Source organism: Sceloporus occidentalis, unplaced genomic scaffold (assembly GCF_023333645.1).
Source record: "Sceloporus occidentalis isolate IW3139 unplaced genomic scaffold, rSceOcc1.0.p SCAF_500, whole genome shotgun sequence".
NCBI lineage: Eukaryota > Metazoa > Chordata > Lepidosauria > Squamata > Phrynosomatidae > Sceloporus > Sceloporus occidentalis.
In genome coordinates, this window is record NW_028317480.1 from 78310 (window position 1) to 97882 (window position 19573).

General features: G+C 42.8%; 1 protein-coding gene across 1 annotated transcript; it reads right to left on the reverse strand.

The window, feature by feature from the left end:
- Positions 1–5950: 5950 nt before the first annotated feature.
- On the reverse strand, positions 5951–18118 carry LOC149271516 (vitellogenin-A2-like). Its single transcript, XM_089507374.1, has 35 exons — positions 18079–18118; positions 17972–17992; positions 17722–17873; positions 17316–17567; positions 17005–17166; positions 16750–16898; positions 16488–16638; positions 16060–16217; positions 15627–15792; positions 15337–15462; positions 14708–14926; positions 14375–14598; positions 14108–14205; positions 13832–13956; positions 13620–13721; positions 13423–13542; positions 13150–13339; positions 12976–13069; positions 12671–12856; positions 12157–12304; positions 11647–11866; positions 11325–11497; positions 10623–11219; positions 10445–10495; positions 10097–10177; positions 9792–10004; positions 9557–9699; positions 9282–9420; positions 8679–8814; positions 8404–8590; positions 7937–8031; positions 7751–7848; positions 7503–7662; positions 7226–7387; positions 5951–6066 (listed from the first exon to the last, which is right to left on the reverse strand). Exons 1-35 carry the CDS (start codon positions 18116–18118, stop codon positions 5951–5953), a joined length of 5454 nt encoding a protein of 1817 aa, XP_089363500.1.
- Positions 18119–19573: the final 1455 nt, after the last annotated feature.

Below are 19573 nucleotides of genomic sequence, written 5' to 3' on the forward strand. Positions count from 1 at the left end.
CGCGTGATATGCTTACTGCCAGTTAGCTCTGTTGCTAGTTCCGCGAGCGTTCCAGGGGTCTAACAACAGAGATGTCTGTGGTTCAACAGGGCATGGAACGTGTGTGTGTGGCAATCTGTATCATGAAGTCACAGCAAACAGAAGCATTTAAGTGAATGAATGTGAAAATAACTAAAAACTCCGTAATATAAAAAATAGCTTTTCCCTGTGTTCACCTAGGGAGATGGCAGTGCTGTGCTATACATTCACACTCCAGCAGGTGACAACGCTGTGCTATACATTCACACACCAGCAGGTGGCAGTATTGTACTACACATTCACACACCAGCAGGTGGCAGTATTGGGCTATATATTCACACGCCAGCAGATGACAGTGCTGTGCTATACATTCACACACCAGCAGATGACAGTGCTGTGCTATACATTCACACGCCAGCAGATGGCAGTGCTGTGCTATACATTCACACACCAGCAGATGACAGTGCTGTGCTATACATTCACACGCCAGCAGATGGCAGTGCTGTGCTATACATTCACACACCAGCAGATGACAGTGCTGTGCTATACAGTCACACACCAGCAGGTGGCAGAGCTATACATTCCCACACCAGCAGGTGGCAGTGCTGTGCTATACATTCACACACCAGCAGGTGGCAGTGCTGTGCTATACATTCATACACCAGCAGATGGCAGTGCTGTGCTATACATTCACACACCAGCAGATGATACAAAGATTGTGAATTAAGATTACATTCTTGGATTGATTTTAAAAGGAAATGAAAGTGTGATTTATTGTGTAATGCAGCATTTGGCACATGCCTTCTCTTTTTGTGTTGTAGACTGCCACAGACTTTATGGTGTAGGCCTATATGTGGTATTGGTTGTAGTTTTTGTGGAGTTCTTCTTCACTAGCTGCCCAGATAATTAGAACATTACGTATACTGCGAAGGTAGATTAGGGGTTTGGGATCACAGCAGGCAGGATGTGTACCTCTAGTTGTGCCATGAATAGGTTGGCATGCTGTGGTGGTATCCGTAATCTCTTAGCTGTGCCTTAATCTGTAATGTTTTAATTGAAAGTAGTTGTGAATGAGTATAAACTTCATGAATATTAGAAGTTAGAACAGCTTCACTTAGTATGTTATTTTGTTATGGATATTTCTGGCAGAAAAAAAGAAAGTCTGGCTCACAATCAGTGTTTCAATTCACCCCAAAGGTGTTCAATGGGTTTAATGTCAGGGCTCTGTGCAGGTCACCTGAGTCTCTCCATACCAAACTCACCAAAGCATGTCTGTATGGAGCTGGCATTGTGCACCGGGGTTCTCTGAGTTTTCTGAAAATATCCTCCATGTCACTGCAGCCCTAGCAGCAAAGTTACGTAGAAAGGCTTTGATGCCCCAAAATGCCCACACAGATTCCCCTTTAATCCTTATCTGTCTGTGTGTGGATTTGCTGTATGATCTGAGTCTGTCCATGCATGGACTGTATGATCTTTATATGATCTGTGTCTGTCCATGCATGGACTGTATGATCGTTGTATAATCTGTATCTGTTGAAGTATGGACTTTATGATCTTTGTATGATCTGTGTCTCTCCATGCATGGACTGTATGATCGTTGTATGATCTGTATCTGTTGAAGCATGGACTGTATGATCTTTGTATGATCTGTGTCTGTCCATGCATGGACTGTATGATCTTTATATGATCTGTGTCTGTCCATGCATGGACTGTATGATCGTTGTATGATCTGTATCTGTTGAAGTATGGACTTTATGATCTTTGTATGATCTGTGTTTCTCCATGCATGGACTGTATGATCATTGTATGATCTGTATCTGTTGAAGTATGGACTTTATGATCTTTGTATGATCTGTGTCTCTCCATGCATGGACTGTATGATCTTTATATGATCTGTGTCTGTCCATGCATGGACTGTATGATCGTTGTATGATCTGTATCTGTTGAAGTATGGACTTTATGATCTTTGTATGATCTGTGTCTCTCCATGCATGGACTGTATGATCTCTGTATGATCTGTGTCTGTCCATGCATGGACTGTATGATCTTTATATGATCTGTGTTGGTCCATGCATGGACTGTATGATGATCGTTGTATGACCTGTATCTGTTGAACTATGGACTGTATGATCTTTGTATGATCTGTGTCTCTCCAGGTTCGGAGATATTCTGAACAGATTCCCGCTCGCTGTTTGCTGTCACCTGTTTGCTTTAGAGATTTGTGATATTCGTAAAGGTCCAGGTGACCCAGACTCTGATGTTAGTTTGTATTGGCTTGGTGTCACTGGGACATATCCATCTCTGGACAAAATCATTTCTATTTTTAAAATTAACATTTTATTTCAGTAATTAAAACAAAACTCACATAAACAGTGAAAGCCACGTTACCCTTGCTAACGAAATGGAGATTTCTCCCATCCTAGCCTGCGTTGACCGAATGGTTTGTGTATTTTATTTAATATTTAAAGTATGATGAAAAGTTCCGGAGCTGACGGCCATAGGCTTAGCACGTGGCAGGAGACTCGTTTCTCCTAGGAATACCTGGGGGGAGAGCGAATACGGGGGGCGCCGTCATCATTGGCACAGAATGCGGATACGTGGACGTAGCATATTTTTGTGGGACGCGTTGCTTGCATGATTGGAACAGTTGCTAACAGAATTCTGTATTTGTTTAAAGCGTAATACCAGGTTACTTCTGTAATATAGTTTAACTATAGGCTGAAGAAAATTCAGGGGATAATTCTGGGGACAGACATTTCAATTGGGGCTGAAAACCGGGGCATGTGGTCCTCTGACCACTGACCCTCTTGTTCTAACATTTATTCTCCTTTTAAATAAACTTCCCTCTCATACTGAATCATATTATATATTTTATAATGTTAGTCGCTCTTCTCCAGAATGTCGACGTGAGGTCTGACCAGAGAGTGTAGAGTTTTCCACTAGTGACAGTCCCTAATTTAAAGAGTGTGTTCTGTGGCCCCCATTGTTGTAATAGGAAAGGTCCAAACATGCACCTGCCTATTGTCAAGAAGCCAGTCAAGAGCAGCCGATCGCAATGTGAATCATCCAGACAGGAGCATCCGATCTCACTGTGAATCACCCAGTCTAGAGTAACAGATAATTCTCTGTGTGAAGCCGTCATACTTATGTGTGTGTGTATATATATATATATATATATATATATATATATTCTGTATGAACAGTTGTTAGGGTAATTGGAAATGTCCCTGTAAAAAGTGTCAGACAGACAGGGCAATGTATGGGATGGGGAAGTGTGGGAATTAAGGGGTGGAATGGGAATGGCTAGGCTCCCTTCCTCCCTGCCCCAGCCACTTTTACCTGACCGCTTAGTAGCAGCTTCCTGCCCTACTCTTATTTTTGTTGTATTTTGTTGTATTGTTGTATTATTGTATTTGTTATCTCTTGTCACCATGTTTACGCAATTCTGATTTCCTTTTTCTGTCACAGCAGGCGGGGTTGTGGGGTGCTTGCCAGTCGGGTTTGGTTATGGATGGAGGAAGAGTCAGGGTAATAAGGAGGTTAATTGGGGTGGTTGGCCCCTCCCCTGGCCTTTACATGATAGATCTATATTGGACGTGCCCAATGAGCAAAGAGAGACGGCTGGTGGTTAGCATTGATGGTGGAAAGGTCACGGTGTTGGCTCATCCATTGGACGAGGCGGAGGGCAGCATCCCCGGGTTGTTTCTTATAGATGCTAGTTGCACTATGATTAGCTATTTATGTTAGGTGGTGACTGTTTAATAAAAAGGGCTGTGGACTATTTGTACCAACTCACGTCTTCTGTCTGGTTATTCGGGGTTAAAGGGGTAAAAGATTGGGAGGTATTGTGGTTTGGGTTGTTTTGTTTTAGGTCCCTGATGGTAACATGGTCCCCACTCCCCTCATACATGTCCAGTCAATGAAGTCCGTGTGAGAGCCCCTGACAGGAGGTATCTCTACTCGCTTGTGGGACGTAGGGTTTTTGTTTTCTGTTGAAAATTGTGACCTTGGTGCAGCAGCCATTTGTTTTTAGAAATCTGTCTCTTTCATGATCTATTGGACTTACAGCGAGTATGCCAGTGGCGTCCTCCATCAGCAGTAACACTGCCGCCGAGCTCCATGTGTTTTTAGGGACACTGTAAGTGTACATGGATACAGTGATGACACCCACTATTGCTTAATATCTCTATAGTGTAAATTCCTAGGGGTTGGGGCGTCACTAGATAAGATTACATAATGTTCATGTGCATATGCCACAGTTCTTTTCAACAGTGCACAATGTAGAACGTGAAAAAGTGAAACCCAGTGTCAAAAAAGTGAAAATAAAGGAAAAAAAGAAGAAATACTTTCCTTTCTTGGTATCGGGTCTATAGCTGCAACCCTACAAACACTCTCCACGGAATGTTGAAAAAGGGAATACAAATATGACTTCTGTCTAGGGGCGCTTTAAAACCGCGATCACGAATAGCTCATATAAAGATATAAAAAAAGGAAAAAGAGAAAAAAAAAAAAATATAGTGTGATACAGTAAAAACAATATAACTCCGGTACAAGGCTTCAATGAATGCACTCACAATGTGGATAAGCTTTTAGCGCGTATATCAAAACCACTCCTCGGTATATGTGTTGATTCCTTGGCTCCACGTGTATGTCAGACAAAAAGAAAAAATCTAATAGGGTGATACCTTTACCGTCAATATGTGTGCTAAGAGGTAATGCACTCACATTTAGTAGGGGGATATCAAGCTCATCTGGTTTGTTGTCCTGAAGTCCTCCACACATATTGACGGTAAAGGTATCACCCTATTAGATTTTTTCTTTTTGTCTGACATACACGTGGAGCCAAGGAATCAACACGTATACCGAGGAGTGGTTTTGATATACGCGCTAAAAGCTTATCCACATTGTGAGTGCATTCATTGAAGCCTTGTACCGGAGTTATATTGTTTTTACTGTATCACACTATATATTTTTTTTTCTCTCTTTTTCCTTTTTTATATCTTTATATGAGCTATTCGTGATCGCGGTTTTAAAGCACCCCTAGACAACAGTGCACAATGCCAGTCAGCAGCTGCAAAGGCCAATAAGATCGGAAGGTATAAAACAGGGAGGAGGACAGTATCTGCCTCTTTGATTCTGCAACATTCTGGGGGTTTTTTTGCATTCTTATATACTGGAATAAAACGGCTACCCCCAAACTACAGTACTGCCTCTTTATAAGTCACTGTTAGGACCTCTCTTTACAGTGAGGGCAATAAAGGTACAGAATTCACCGCCGAGAGAGGGGGTTCTATGAGATACACCGGATGCCTCCAAAAGGGGTAAAAACAGAACATACAGGGGTATAAATGACAGAATAAACAGTCATATTTTACAGCTTCTCGATCCGAGGAGGAATCTGATCGGCTTTTAAAGAAGGAATTTTTTCACCCTTAGTGTCAAAAAAGTGTTGTTTTTTTTCCTTTCTTTTAGATGAAAAGCAGGAAGGATCTGTAGAAGGGTTGAACTTGATGGACTTATGTCTTTTTTAACCTAAATTACTATGTTACTATGTATTTCTGAGACTATAGTGTCGGAGAGAGGTTATAAATTGTGGAAAGTGCATTTTAAAATATAAGAACCTTTGTCTCTTGATCTGCATAATTGTTTGCAACCTAGCTACCATGATCGTGAAAAAGTGCAGTAGATGTCGCGTGTCAGTCAAAGAGAACAACTTTTCCTACAACAATTTCCTATAAAAAAACATTTGTGTACTAAAAATTATACATTAAGAATGACGAAACTTATTTGAATGCAAACATTTCTTTAATGTAAAATATTACAACATCTTGATTATTTCCTGCTCTAATCTTACAATCTGATTATATTTCTCCTCTGAGTCTGATCATGATGGATACAACACTCATATTCCCAAACAATTTAAACGTCCAGATCAGGCCGCGCAGGGTGAGGCGTCACATGAGCAGGCCGTGTGAGCTTCGACCAGATGTGAGAAATCTTCCGCCTTCTCCAGCCTCACCTGTCCTTCTGCGAGGTCCAGAGACGCTTCTGTAGATGGAGAAAAACAACAGGTTTCAGTAAATTACACATTACAATCCAAAAACACCAAAAGCTTCATTATACGCTGAAAACGGTAACAGAAAACACTCATCCCCAGATACGGGCCGGTACTTACAAATAATACAGAATAATAATAACGGTTCCCAGATAATACGGGCCGGTACTTACAAATAATACAGAATAATAATAACGGTTCCCAGATAATACTGGCCGGTACTTACAAATAATACAGAATAATAATAACGGTTCCCAGATAATACGGGCCGGTACTTACAAATAATACAGAATAATAATAACGGTTCCCAGATAATACGGGCCGGTACTTACATATAATACAGAATAATAATAACGGTTCCCAGATAATACGGGCCGGTACTTACAAATAATACAGAATAATAATAACGGTTCCCAGATAATACGGGCCGGTACTTACAAATAATACAGAATAATAATAACGGTTCCCAGATAATACGGGCCGGTACTTACAAATAATACAGAATAATAATAACGGTTCCCAGATAATACGGGCCGGTACTTGCATATAATACAGAATAATAATAACGGTTCCCAGATAATACGGGCCGGTACTTACAAATAATACAGAATAATAATAACGGTTCCCAGATAATACGGGCCGGTACTTGCATATAATACAGAATAATAATAACGGTTCCCAGATAATACGGGCCGGTACTTACAAATAATACAGAATAATAATAACGGTTCCCAGATAATACGGGCCGGTACTTGCATATAATACAGAATAATAATAACGGTTCCCAGATAATACGGGCCGGTACTTACATATAATACAGAATAATAATAACGGTTCCCAGAAAAAACGGGCCGGTACTTGCATATAATACAGAATAATAATAACGGTTCCCAGATAATACGGGCCGGTACTTACATATAATACAGAATAATAATAACGGTTCCCAGATAATACGGGCCGGTACTTTATAGCAGAGAAAGGCTGTTGGTGTTTAATAGACGGTCGCTGTTTTACTTTACTTTTACAATATTTGATATTGTGAGGTTTATGAGGTTCTTGCTGCCTTTGTTCCAGAGTTGAATAATCTATACCACGCAGTGATGCTCATAATCTGTTTGTTATCATGCTGTGAGACGCGTCGTGTACACTCACCGGAGGGCAGGCAATGGAAACCAGTGGACACTTGGACTGTCTTAAGCGGAGAGCAGCCTTTGGCGCAGCGCAAGACCGGCTGAACCGAGTAACATTTTGCTTTCTCTCCATAAGTTTCAGCAGTTTTGTCAAGTTTCACAATTGATCGCTGGACGTGGCATCCTATAAGAAACACGTTTTGGTTATTATTCTGCGGCCGTATTAACATAATAAGGTATTAAGCGTGTTAAGAGTTATCATTGGATTACTGTTATTATTAGTATTAAGTGACGGGTACCTTCGTTGCACGGCTCTGGTTTGGCGATCCAGGAATGGAGGAAGCTCATTTGGTCTTTGGCAACAGCACCGTCGGGCATCTTGTACTCCTGTTCTGTCTCATCATCGTTTTGGCCGCAGATACCACAGGTCTTGCCTTTCATCCATATTGAGGGTCTTACCTGAAAACACAGAGGATATCGGGGGGCTCCCAGATTACTTTTTGCCCACTTAAATATGTTCAACGTTTTGCTTTAGAAAGAGAAATACCTTGAAGGTTAACCCGTCAAAGAAAAGCCCCTGAATGCCGTAATCAAGAGCAGAGAGAGATACCCCGCTGCCCTTTTTGTGAATCTCCACAGTTGGATCTGAAAACAAAAGGAATCATAAGAGATTCACATTTAAGGTCGTTGAGGTGTGAGTGCCCCAGTGGATGGGAACATTTTTGGATCTTACCCCCGTGAGATTTGTATGGGAGCTGTTCATCTAAAATTTCAATACCATTGATCTTCATCTTCAGAGAGTCAGCCAAGAAACTCATGTCGATATCGCTGAATGGCAGGGAATAAAACATACGTTACTACATCACGGGCATTTTCACAAAATTTGGGTTATAGAATTATTTTATATAAAACAATGATAAGGAAAATTGATTTAGCCATATTGGTCCAGATACCTTTTTTTGGATATACATTTACTATAACATAATAAAAATGTGGAAAACGTAAGCTTTTGGAAACTCAGAGGTCTCTTCTTTGGATGGAATGAACCTTCAGATGAAAGAGACCTTTGAGGTCCTGAAAGCTTAGGTGACGCTACATGAATTTCTCTGTTTGTGGTTCGCATTACATTGCACTCCCTGATTAAGTTACTATGTTGGAGTCCTTCTGCGATGTGTGAATAACCTGGTATATAATACTTACTATGTGCCGACTTTGACATTAATAACTTTGTGCTCTGGAGACTCTTTGGAGTTTCTCATCATCACCATGAATTTGAGCTCAGGGGTGCAGTCTTGGGCCAGAACGTGGTAACAGGTTTCAGTCAAGGCGTTAGGTATCTCAACCCCATTGAATGTGCTAATGCTGTTGTGTGAGACTTTGCATTCGCCTGGCGAGAAACACAGTAATGACGTGAGATTGGCAAATTACGGCTGCTTGCTGCTAGTTTTTAGTCTCAGTAACAGCTTTCATCCCACCTTGGAGGGACTCGATGAGCATCTGAGGAGCTTCAGAGAACATGTTCCATGTAGGCGCCAGCTGGACCTCATCCTTTCTGTTAGGATGAGCTGGGATGGGCACAGGGATTCTTAAAGCTCTGTAATACAGGGTGGCCTGCAATAGAACAAATAAAATACTATTCATTTTGTAAAATATACATGTAATTGGTAAAGGTCAGAGATAGGGATCCAATGCTGAAGAACACCCCTGGAACGTGTTTCCTCCGTCTATCCGTCTTTCCCCCCTTTCTTTTTCCTCAATACACACTTGTTTAGGGACTCCTACGAACTTACGTGTAAATGCCCTTTCCCTCACCTTTCCTACCCCATCTCCTGCTTTCAGACAATACTTATACGAGTATGGCTGGCCCCCAAGAGCGGCACTTTTACCTCTTGTGTATAACACTCTACCTCCCTCTAGATTGTAAGCTCCTGTGCACAGGGCCGTCCTTACTTTTTTCTCTGTAAGTTAAATTGTTATGCTATGCACTACTTGTTTTGTCCTGTTTACCCATTGTACAGCGCTGCAGAATATGAAGGCGCTGTATAAAACAAATAATAATATATAGTCAGCATATTTACCTTTGGTACTTGGACAACTATATCAAGAGTACTCGGAGAACTTAGAGACATAATAAGTTTGGCCTGACGTTGGGGGTTCTTTCTCATCTTCTCGGAGAATCCCGCCATGTAGGCAGCACCGGGGAGATATTCAGAGACTCTGAAAGCGGGAGAAGTGGCGAGAGAAACTTTGTTACAGGTATGATTTAGAAACAGGCAAGCGATATTACTGATGGAGGACAAGAAAACGGCTAGAAGGGTCAGCCAAAAAATAGAAAGTCCTTGTGTATTCTTACTGTCTGCCGAGCGACTTCACTTTGGATGGAAGTCTGGGCCATTCCACAGTCACTTTCATTGCAGGTTGACTTCCAAAGTGTCCGGTTTGGGCTTTCATGAGGACCTTGTAATCTTGGCAATTCTGGCCCCATTTTACATTTGCCTAGAGCAGCCAGAAGTAATGAAGTCTAATTATACAGAAAGCTAAACAGCAATTATTTATTTTCCATGGGACATCAGTTACTATTTAATTACCCAGGCTTCGTGAGGATTGAGGACAACAGCATCAAAGCAAGCTCTCCATCTGCTTGTTTGTGTAATGTCCACCATGTAGGCCTGGAGCTGAGGCTTAGCAGCGTGATAATCCGCATACACGATCACTTGGTAGCCTTGGCGTTTGTTGTCGTTCCGAATGGCCCTTGCAGTGATGACCAGCGCGGGGGGCTTATTGTCACCCATGAATCTCGCCTACATCAAAGAAACCAAGGAAACGGCATAGTTAGGGATTCCCCAAAATCAAGACCATCGTTATGAAGAAACTCACAGATCCACAAACTCACCCGATGTCTGAAGGCAGAGGCCTGACTGCTGCTGGACGAGGAGCTCGAAGAAGATTGGCGAGGATTGCCCCTGACTGCGTCCTAAAAATGACACCACAAATATTCTTTGTGTAACGAAGATTCTGTATCTAACTCAACCTCTGAGCGTTATAAAGCCTACACTAGAGAAATTACCACTTTTATGTGTTCGGAATCAGTAAATTATAGATTTTATAAATAAGTGAGTAAATTGTAGAACTTTGAACTTTGAGTATAATACAAACACACTTTCACAAATGTTGCACAGGAAGAGGCGGATCAGAGACGCCATTATACAGACATTGCCCTTAAAAATAAATGCGGACTTACCCGTGGCCTGTTTGCTGGATTGAAGCGAAGATTATAAAACTCCCTCTGTTTCTGTATAATGGAAAGAGGCAAAAAAAGGAATGACTTCCTATAAACGAACCTTTACTGTGAACATAACACTCCACTGTTCAGCATAAAACACCTGTCCACGTGTTTCAGGCCTTCTCTGTGTCGTTACCTTGTATCTGGAGTCCTGGTTGCTGCTGCTCCAACTACTACTGCTGCTGCTGCTGCTGCTGGAAGGTTTGGTGCCTCTTGCTTGGTGCTGCTGTTGGCGGCTGCTTCTCTGGCGCCGATTCCTGCTGTTCTGCCTGCTGCTGGAGCTGCTGGAACTGCTGCTGCTGGAACTGCTGGAGCTACTGGAGCTGCTGCTAGAACTGCCACTACTGCTGCTGCTGGAGCTACTGCTGGGGCTACTGCGTCTCCTACTGTGGCCTCCGGTTGTCCGGCCACCCTGCTGCTGCTGCTTCTTCTTGTTTTGCTCTTGGCTGCTGCTGCTGCTGCTGCTGCTTGACTGTCCAATAGCACGCCTCCTTTCCTTAGATCTCCAGCTGGAATTAGAGGAGGATGACGAGGAGGAGGATGATGATGAAGAAGAGGAGGAAGAAGAGGATGAGGAGGAAGAGGATGGAGAGCTGGAGGAGCTAGACGATGAAGATTGAGGTCTGCGTGCTTCTACAACTTCTGCGTCTTTTAGTTGTCTGCTATGATGGCCCTGCTTCTGGGGGTGAGATTTCGGCTTGTTTGATCTTTTGGCAAGGCTCTCGTTTCTGGCCTATTAACACAGAAATAATAGTAAAATTAAAGTAATGCCTTCAAGGTGGGCTTTTCCCTCAAATTCACATGGAAAAAATGATTCTGGTCCTACAATGACACCCACCATGAACTCATCGTCAATTCCCAGAATTGTTTTCAGCCTCTTCTGGACCACGGAGTCTTCTGGCGTTTCACCTTCTTGCTCCTCGATATCTGCCAGAGCAATGATTTTGGAAGCTGCCTTGGGTCCGGCTGTTATCTCCAGCTGCAGTTTCTCGATTGCTGCATTAGTGTGATCTACCAGTGGGAAGAAGCGCGTCAGTCATGCGAAACGCACCAGCGCAAGCTGCTCACACTGCCCTCTGTTTCCTCGGGTTACAGACCCCAGACCCCTAGAACTCCCCGGTCATGAGAAGTGCCAGCAGTGTGTTTTGGGAGTCACATACCTGGTTTTACCGTGACTGTGGCTTCATGATTCCCAACTGCTTGATATAAAAAGGACTGTTTTTTGTAGCCAGCATTGCGAGAATTGCTTCCAATACAAATATTAATGCCAAGTTTGGAAAGGCTAGCACACCCGTGGAACAAGTTAGTAGAAGACTGCTGATGGTGCCTTCCAGCTGCAAGGTCAACATATTTTGTAGAGACCATTTCTGAAGACGCCGCCTGACATAAGAATAATAAAAACAAGGAGAAATCCATCAGTATTAAGAATGTACGACAGCAAAATCAGGATTTCCACGAATGGCTCAGTTTGTCTGTGAATATCATTCTGAAGACACTTTACAAGGTCGTCTCCACAACCCCTAATCAGAAGAAAATAAATCACATTCCTGAAGATAAATCAAAAGTATCATTTTATAATAATTTATCCTCTGCCATATTTGATAAGCCAGTAGGATGACGTATTCTATGGTGGGGAAACTGGTTATTAAGGAATGGCATGATTTTGTTACCATCATGCTGGCTCCTTCTGCTGAGGCCTTTCCTGTCATCTCAAAGCGTTTCTTCAGGATATCTTGGGCTGCTGCTCTTGGCACAACCAACGTCTTCTTTGTTGCCTCCAAGTCTTCCACATTCCTACTGACGGCGAAGGTCTGCGCCCTAGAGAGTTTTGGAGAAATGCGAGTTATTGTTGGCATGATGACCTCTGCGCATGATCTATTATGGACGTGCCACTAGCCCTTTGGACAGTAGGTGGAGCTGTAGCGCATTTATCCTGCCGTATCGTGCCTCGGCTGGTCTGACCGGCAAAGTACAGACTACCCCTTTCTTTTTATGAGATGGTGATGTTATTCTGTGTCCTTTTTGCTGTTGGTTATCCACGCAAGTAAAGTATAACAAAGTGTTTCTATGCATAAAAATTCTCACTACTGAACCTTTGCTTTGAATGGGAAAGCCATGGAGGCCGCTGGTCAGTCATCAATCCCTTTGTCCTTGAAATTTGAGGAGACTATTTGGGAAAATTACCTTATTTGGACCAAATCGCTTTCTTGCTGGATGGTAGGTGATTCTATTTTAAAATTTTTCTCTTTCATGTCCATATGAGCCGTGAATTTGCCGTGGAGATTCACCTGCATTTTTCCATGGAACTCAATTCCGCTCTGAATGAGGGGGGTATTAATTCCCATTGTAGCCACGGCATGCAGTAAAGTGCTGTGAATTTAACATGGGAAGCGATCATTATCAGGATTCTGCGGCAGGTATTCTGTATTTAAGAGTAAAGCCATCGTTTAATTTCCGCACAGTACTTATATCTGTATGTATCTCTTTACCTGGGGCTCACGTCTGCATTGAGCTGCACCTGTGATTCCAGCAGTTGTGCCGCCCGAAAATCAGCAGACGGCGTCGGAGTCACCTTAGCGTCAGCTGGAATATAGAAAGAGGCCATTTGTAAAAGGAGGATGCATCAGAGGAGAGAAAGAAACGTCACTGAAAGGAAGACTTACCGTTGGCGGCTGCATTGATCACAGCAGAAGCGTATAAACTGAATTCCACCGGTAAACCAACAGTGCTTGGGACGATGTGCCGGACCTCTGTCGCCAGCATAGCACGTGCGTAATGGCCGACCATGCCATTCATAAGCCTGTTGACGGTACTCTTCACTGCTGTGTGTCTTTCTGCCGGCTCATTCAGTGCCTGGTGGGGAAAAACAAAAGTCTACCTCAAACCCTCTGGGTGACAATATCTAAAAGGCAAGGAAAGTTCCGGGCTTTACGTACCCGGATTACGCTTTGAATGACTTCTCTGGTGATCCTTGTGAAGGCCATTTCCTGACCAAAAACCTTGACATAGCCGGATATCATGGGGGTTTGAGCAGAAACCCCCTTAAATCCCAGTAACTGCAGACATAAAGGCAAAGGTTACGATTCTCAGTTACTGAGAAACTTTATCATGAAAAGTAGAAAAGAAATCTTACTGTTTTCAAAATCTGAGCGATCTTCTTATGCATTGGATAATCTGCAAATGGGGTGTTTTGTCTCCTGAGAGCTTCCTCGATCCCTTCTCCTCGTAGACCAATCTAGCAGAAGATATAATATTCATTGACCAAGGAAACACAGCCAATAAGGTGGAAATGGGTTCTGAACTAGAATTTTCCAGAATTACCCAGTAAATGTGGAATAAAGTTACCTCTATGATGTCCACCTCTGTGCCAGCCACATACGCCCTGATTTTTGTGAGTAAGAAAACTGGGAACATGGTGTTTCCGCTGTTCATAATGTAAACTTTGGCTGCAGCTCCAGACATCAAGGGATCTGTGGGGGGGAAAAAAACAATAATGAGTCTTCTGAATACGTAATTTTTATGGAAAATATCATCTATCTTCATGTTCAGGTGGGACCGGGTATGGCAGTTTGTTCCAGTGCAGCGCTTCCAATCACCCAGGATGGCGTCTACAGGACTTACATTTGAAGGTGTCAAATCGCAGAACTTTGCTGTATCTGTATCCCAGTCCATTAATGGCTGGATTCAACATCTTCAGAGCGACATTGCAGGCAGCAGCCCTGGGGGGACAATAATAATAGGAATCAGTGTCCGATTTCACCAGCCCAGGTACTCTCTACTCGTCGTGTCTGCAGTGAGAGTTCACCAAGGGCTTGTGATTTGTGTAAATAGATAAGAAAACTGATGATGGTGTTGAAGGGTAATTAGAAAACTTTGATTTGCACTTACAGAGGCTCCAGTTGGGGAACTTTGCTCCTAGATAAAGCTTTCATCTGCGAATATACAAAGCTTGCGAGCTGCAGATTGGTTTTGACCTCCCTGGCAGCCACATTTGCGATACTGGTCACCAGTGCCAGTCCTGGCTTAGTCTCAAACAAAGCCAAACATGCCATCATTCGCACCTCTGTACGAGCATCTCGGTTCATGTAGACTTGGAGCAGAATGTCCTGCACCTAAGATTACAAAAAATCATTCTATAGGAACCTACTGTTGTGTTCGAGGGGTCAGAATGGCTAATTCTCCAGTTATTAGCCACAGAGAGACATCCACAGTGATCCTTACCCTTTGTGGCTCTAATTTGGCGATGTTTCTTAGCGCCATCACAGCATCCGTCTTGATTCTGACCGGGTATTGGGCGGCGCTGGAGGAAAATCCTGGCAGGAATTTTTGGATGCGTTTGATGCTTGCAGGCTGTCCGGCGTTCCCCAAAGCCTTCAGGGCCAGAGAGATGTCCTCTTCGTGGGCTTTATTAGCTGCTTCAGCCAATGTGTTGTGAAGAGGCTAGAAGAGGGCAACAAACATGGTAAGGAACAGGCTGAGGAGGAACGTCATTTGGACAAAGCAGTGAAGAACTAATTCAAAGAATCTTAATGAAACAGAACTGCACAAGATGTTTAGAACATTCCCTCTAGAATACGTGGAGTGTACAAATACAGCGCAACTTATCCTCCAAGTCAAACAGATGACTATTGATGATTATTCAAGAAATCCCACGGGAACACATTGGGTTATTTACAGAACAGTGAGAAAGGAACTCAAAAACAGCCTTTTATATTTTAATGCTTTTGGTCCGAAATAAAGTTATTTTTATTTAAGTTTGTGCAGTCTACTTATGTTTCTACTTAATCTCTAATTAGCCAAACATTGTTAGAAAGTGATATATTTTCTTAATTTCTGCAGAGATCACTTACCTCCAGGACATTTTCTGGGCAACTAGTCACATGGGCACAGTATTTTTTCACCATTGATCCATAAGCAAGGATGGCGGTTTTGAACAAAGTGCGTGATTTCTGGATTCGGGAATCATATATTAAATCCTGGAAAGCAGCACAAAGCAAACGGTGTAAACATTATGTTAGTTATTCATTCAGAAATGGTTTTCATTTTAAACTTTTTTTTTAATTCAATTTATAAGCAAGTTGTCAGTGGACTGGCATTGAGCCGATTCTATGGGAGGAAACCGCCGTGAATCGCAGCGTACCTGGCACAGTTGGAGGGTTTGGTGGTTGGCTCTGGTAAACTGCATGGTGTAGGCTAACGCCATCATGGCCTCTCCAACTTGCAGCTCGTCGTTATGAATATTCTGTTTGATGAACCTTAGGCAATCTGTGGTGCCAGCTGCCGGGATGGCATTCAGGAGCCAACGCCTGGTGAAGAGTGAGATATTGCCATGGTTACTGCATCAAACTGACAATGCTATTCATGGCACAGGAGCATTCTGTGGTAGTCAGGTCTTTACTAAGGGCCTTAGACACTCAACGATGGAGACAACCTACTTTATAAAGTAACATGAATTACTACGGTGCAGTTTGTACCCGGTAGCACGTGGTGGGATGCTTTCCCTCTCAGTTTCTTATGTTATTGCTATTCCCCTCATGAGACATTTACGAAGCGATATTGATAAAAATAAGAACCTGTATTGAAGTTTTCCAGAAAACTGCTTCCAGATGGACTGAATGGCTTCATAGGAGGATGCCCGCAGGAGCTGAACGAGCTGGGCATATTTCATCGGAGCATCACCATGGACCTGCTGCTGGTTATTCTGTACCAGATGCTGCAGAGTCTCCACTATCTGTTATCACAAAAACAAGAATTTACTTGTGTAGGGTGAAAGAAGCTGGCTTTCATTATGATGGATTGCATCACCTGCAAGGCTTCAAATCCCACAGGAAAGTTTGAGCCTCTGGATGGAAAGCCACCCCAGTCTGACACAAACGGCTTTATTTGAAAAAGTTGCTGTGTGGGAGCGCATGGTGAAAGGCACAAGACGTTTGAGACGGGACTGTAATATGCTGATAAAGCCCCCGGTAAACCAGGTTTAAGTGGTTGATGTCTGTGGTACCTGTGCCTCTGGGCTCTTGGTTTTCAGTAGAATAATGGGCATTTGCTGCAACTCTTCTGCAAAATCGTAGTGGAGGTTTCCACGGTTCTGGAGCTGAATCTGAGGAGCATTCATCTGACCGTTCTTGGCTCCTGCCCAGGTAAGAACTTGTCTGGAAAGGAAACAGAAGAAAGACGGTCATTCTTGGAGGGACTGAAATGCGGTTCTCATGTCCATAGAGGTACGTTGATTTAGAAATCCAGTAACATCCCAAACCACTCACCTTGCTTCCATGACAGCAGCCCCATGAAGCTCTGAGAATGGTGTGAACTGGATCAGCTGCCTGGCAGTGACTTCCATGATAACAGCCCCCTGGCCCTTGCTCTTCATTTTATATGTATAGGTTGCAGTTCCACGCAGGTTCCTGTGCAGCTAGTGGCAAAGACGGGGAAAGTTGGTCAAGGGGCATTAAGGAGATATTTAATATTGTATTGAAAACCTAGAGCCTAGATGAGATGAGGCTCTAAATGAAACGTACCTCTTTACAGGAATGGCAGGGTTCCATGAAAGCCATACCGACGTTCTTTGCTACTTTCTGCAGACAGTTGTTGAAGTCTGTGGATTTGAAAACATTAATTCGAGCTCCTCTTCTGTCCGGCTGGATCACGTATTTTGTGTGGCAGATACCGCCAATGGTGGACTGGCAACAGAATACAAGAAGAGTTAGTCCTCTGGCGCTATCTATAGACAATTTTAGAAAAAGGCATATTCCCAAATATCATTTTACTGGTACTCGATAGCACGGAAGACACGTTTGTTTTTTTAAGGATTTCAGCGAGTGACACTCACCTCCTGAAGGCTATAGACATTTTGTGACTTCTTCATGTTCATTTGAAGCAAGTTGAGAATTCCTCTGTAAATGTTGACCACCAAATTTGGTACCCCATCCGGGACATGGATGTCCCCAACCCGTCCATTGTGGTATTCGAACTTCACTGGTCTTGTGAGCTGGTCTGCGATAGCCTGGGTGAGTTTCGATAATCGAGTGAATGGGTCTTTGGGCCACTGTCCATTATACTCCTTTATTTCAGGAGATTGGATCTAGGAAGGAGAGTAGAGGAACGTTATAAAGTCATTGAAAACGGCCTGAATAAACTAAATTGATTTAAGCGTTGATAGTGTGCTGTTTTGTGTGGGTTTTTCCTTTTTCTTTAAGGGAAATGCTTGATTTATGGACAAGGAATTGACATTTTACCTTCAGGAGGTACGTTCTCTGTGCAAACTCGCTGATCTGGACCTTGCAGTTGAGTTTGATGCCAGACCTGGCCAGATCACTTTCTGGAAGTCCGCTTAGGATAACCGCTTCATAGTTGTACTCAGATGTCTTGCCGTCACTTAAGATGGGTTCTGAATTAGACACACAGATTGCAGGTCAATGAATGTCACAAGATATGTACAGGGAACACTGTACAGAGTAACGCAAAAGGGAAAAATCCAAAACCTACCGATTTGGGAGTTTTCCGAGCCTGCAAGAAAAACAGAATTTCACAGATGAGAAATAAGTCAGAGCGTTAAAATGCAGATGAATGAATGGAGACGGTCTGTGCCTTACGTGCTAGTGCAAGCAGAAGCGCAAGGAGGATTCCCCTCATGGTGACGGCGAATGCAGAACAGTGAATATCCTGGTAATTTATAGCAAAAATCTGTAGCATGTGACCATGATGATGATGATGATGATAAAAGTGTTTTTTTTAAGTTTATCAAACTTTGTGCAGGTTACTGTGACCTGATTTTGTCTATGTGTTTTCCAAAAAAAGTGACCATGTATGATAATTAAACAAAGATCAACCCAAAGGCCACAAAGGTTTATTTCAAATTTTGGCCACTGTTAAGAAGGAGGTCAGTGCGGGTCACTCTCATCCTTTAGATAATACTCTTCTATCATATATGTTGTAATCATGGGAGATTTTAATTCACTGGAGTATTACCGAAAATAGTTCTGTGAAGGGGAGCATTTTTTTAACCTGTTAGACGACGGCTTCGTGTCACAATTAGTGGAGACACCAACTAGAAAGGACCCCTGTCTGGATCTCATGATAACTAAAAATTGAGAGCTTTTGTCCAGCATTTGGGGAACAGAGACCATGACGGGGGGGGGGGGGCATCAGAGATTTATTCACAGACACATCTAGTAAAAGCTCCACCAAAACACTGAATTTTAGGAAGGAGACTTCAACAGGTTAAGGGTGTCCTGGAGCTCAGGGACTGGGATGAACTGGAGTTCAGGGACTCGGATGAACCGGTCTTGGGAGGAAACATAGAATATAAGAGGAATATCTTCAAGCATTAATAAAATACACTTATAGACAGGAACCACAGGGAACACATACAATGGAAAAGAAATAAACCCAACGTGAATTAATAGAGCAGTCGGGAAGTAAGGGAAAAAAGAGAACGACATTTACAGCAAATAAATCATCAGCGGCATTTATAACACACAGAGATGGAAAAGGTTCCATGGGAGAAATGGAGCCAATGGCAGCAACAAACGCCAACATTCCGTTTCAGTATGCAAATGACAAAAATTAAAGAATGGACTAAGGAATTGGGAAGTCGGTTGGCGAAGATCAGGAGGAGGCAGAAGGTTTAAATCCGTTTTTTTGCCTCTGTGAACACCAATGAAGAACCGATGCCCACAGGGGTGTAAATTAATGCCACAGAGAGCTTGGAGCAAGCATTTGGCTGACACAGCAAGGTGGTAATAACGCTCAATGAAGTTAAAATAGATAAAGCCCCGGGGCCATATGGTATACATCCCTGGGTACTGAGAAATAGCCAGACCAAAATGGATCAAAAGCTCAGGCAGGTAACTACAGACCTGTGAGCTTTACTTCTATATTGGAGAAGATTAAATGTATGGATAATATTCAGGAACATATTTTGTCCAATAACATGATTAGTAAGAGGGAACACAGGATTACGATAAAGAGAAAAGGAGGTGATGAGATAAAAAGAAGGGGAGCGATAAAGAGAAAGGGGGAGCGATAAAAAGAAAGGGGATCGATGAAAAGAAAGGGGGAGAGATAATGAGAAAGGGGAAAGATGAG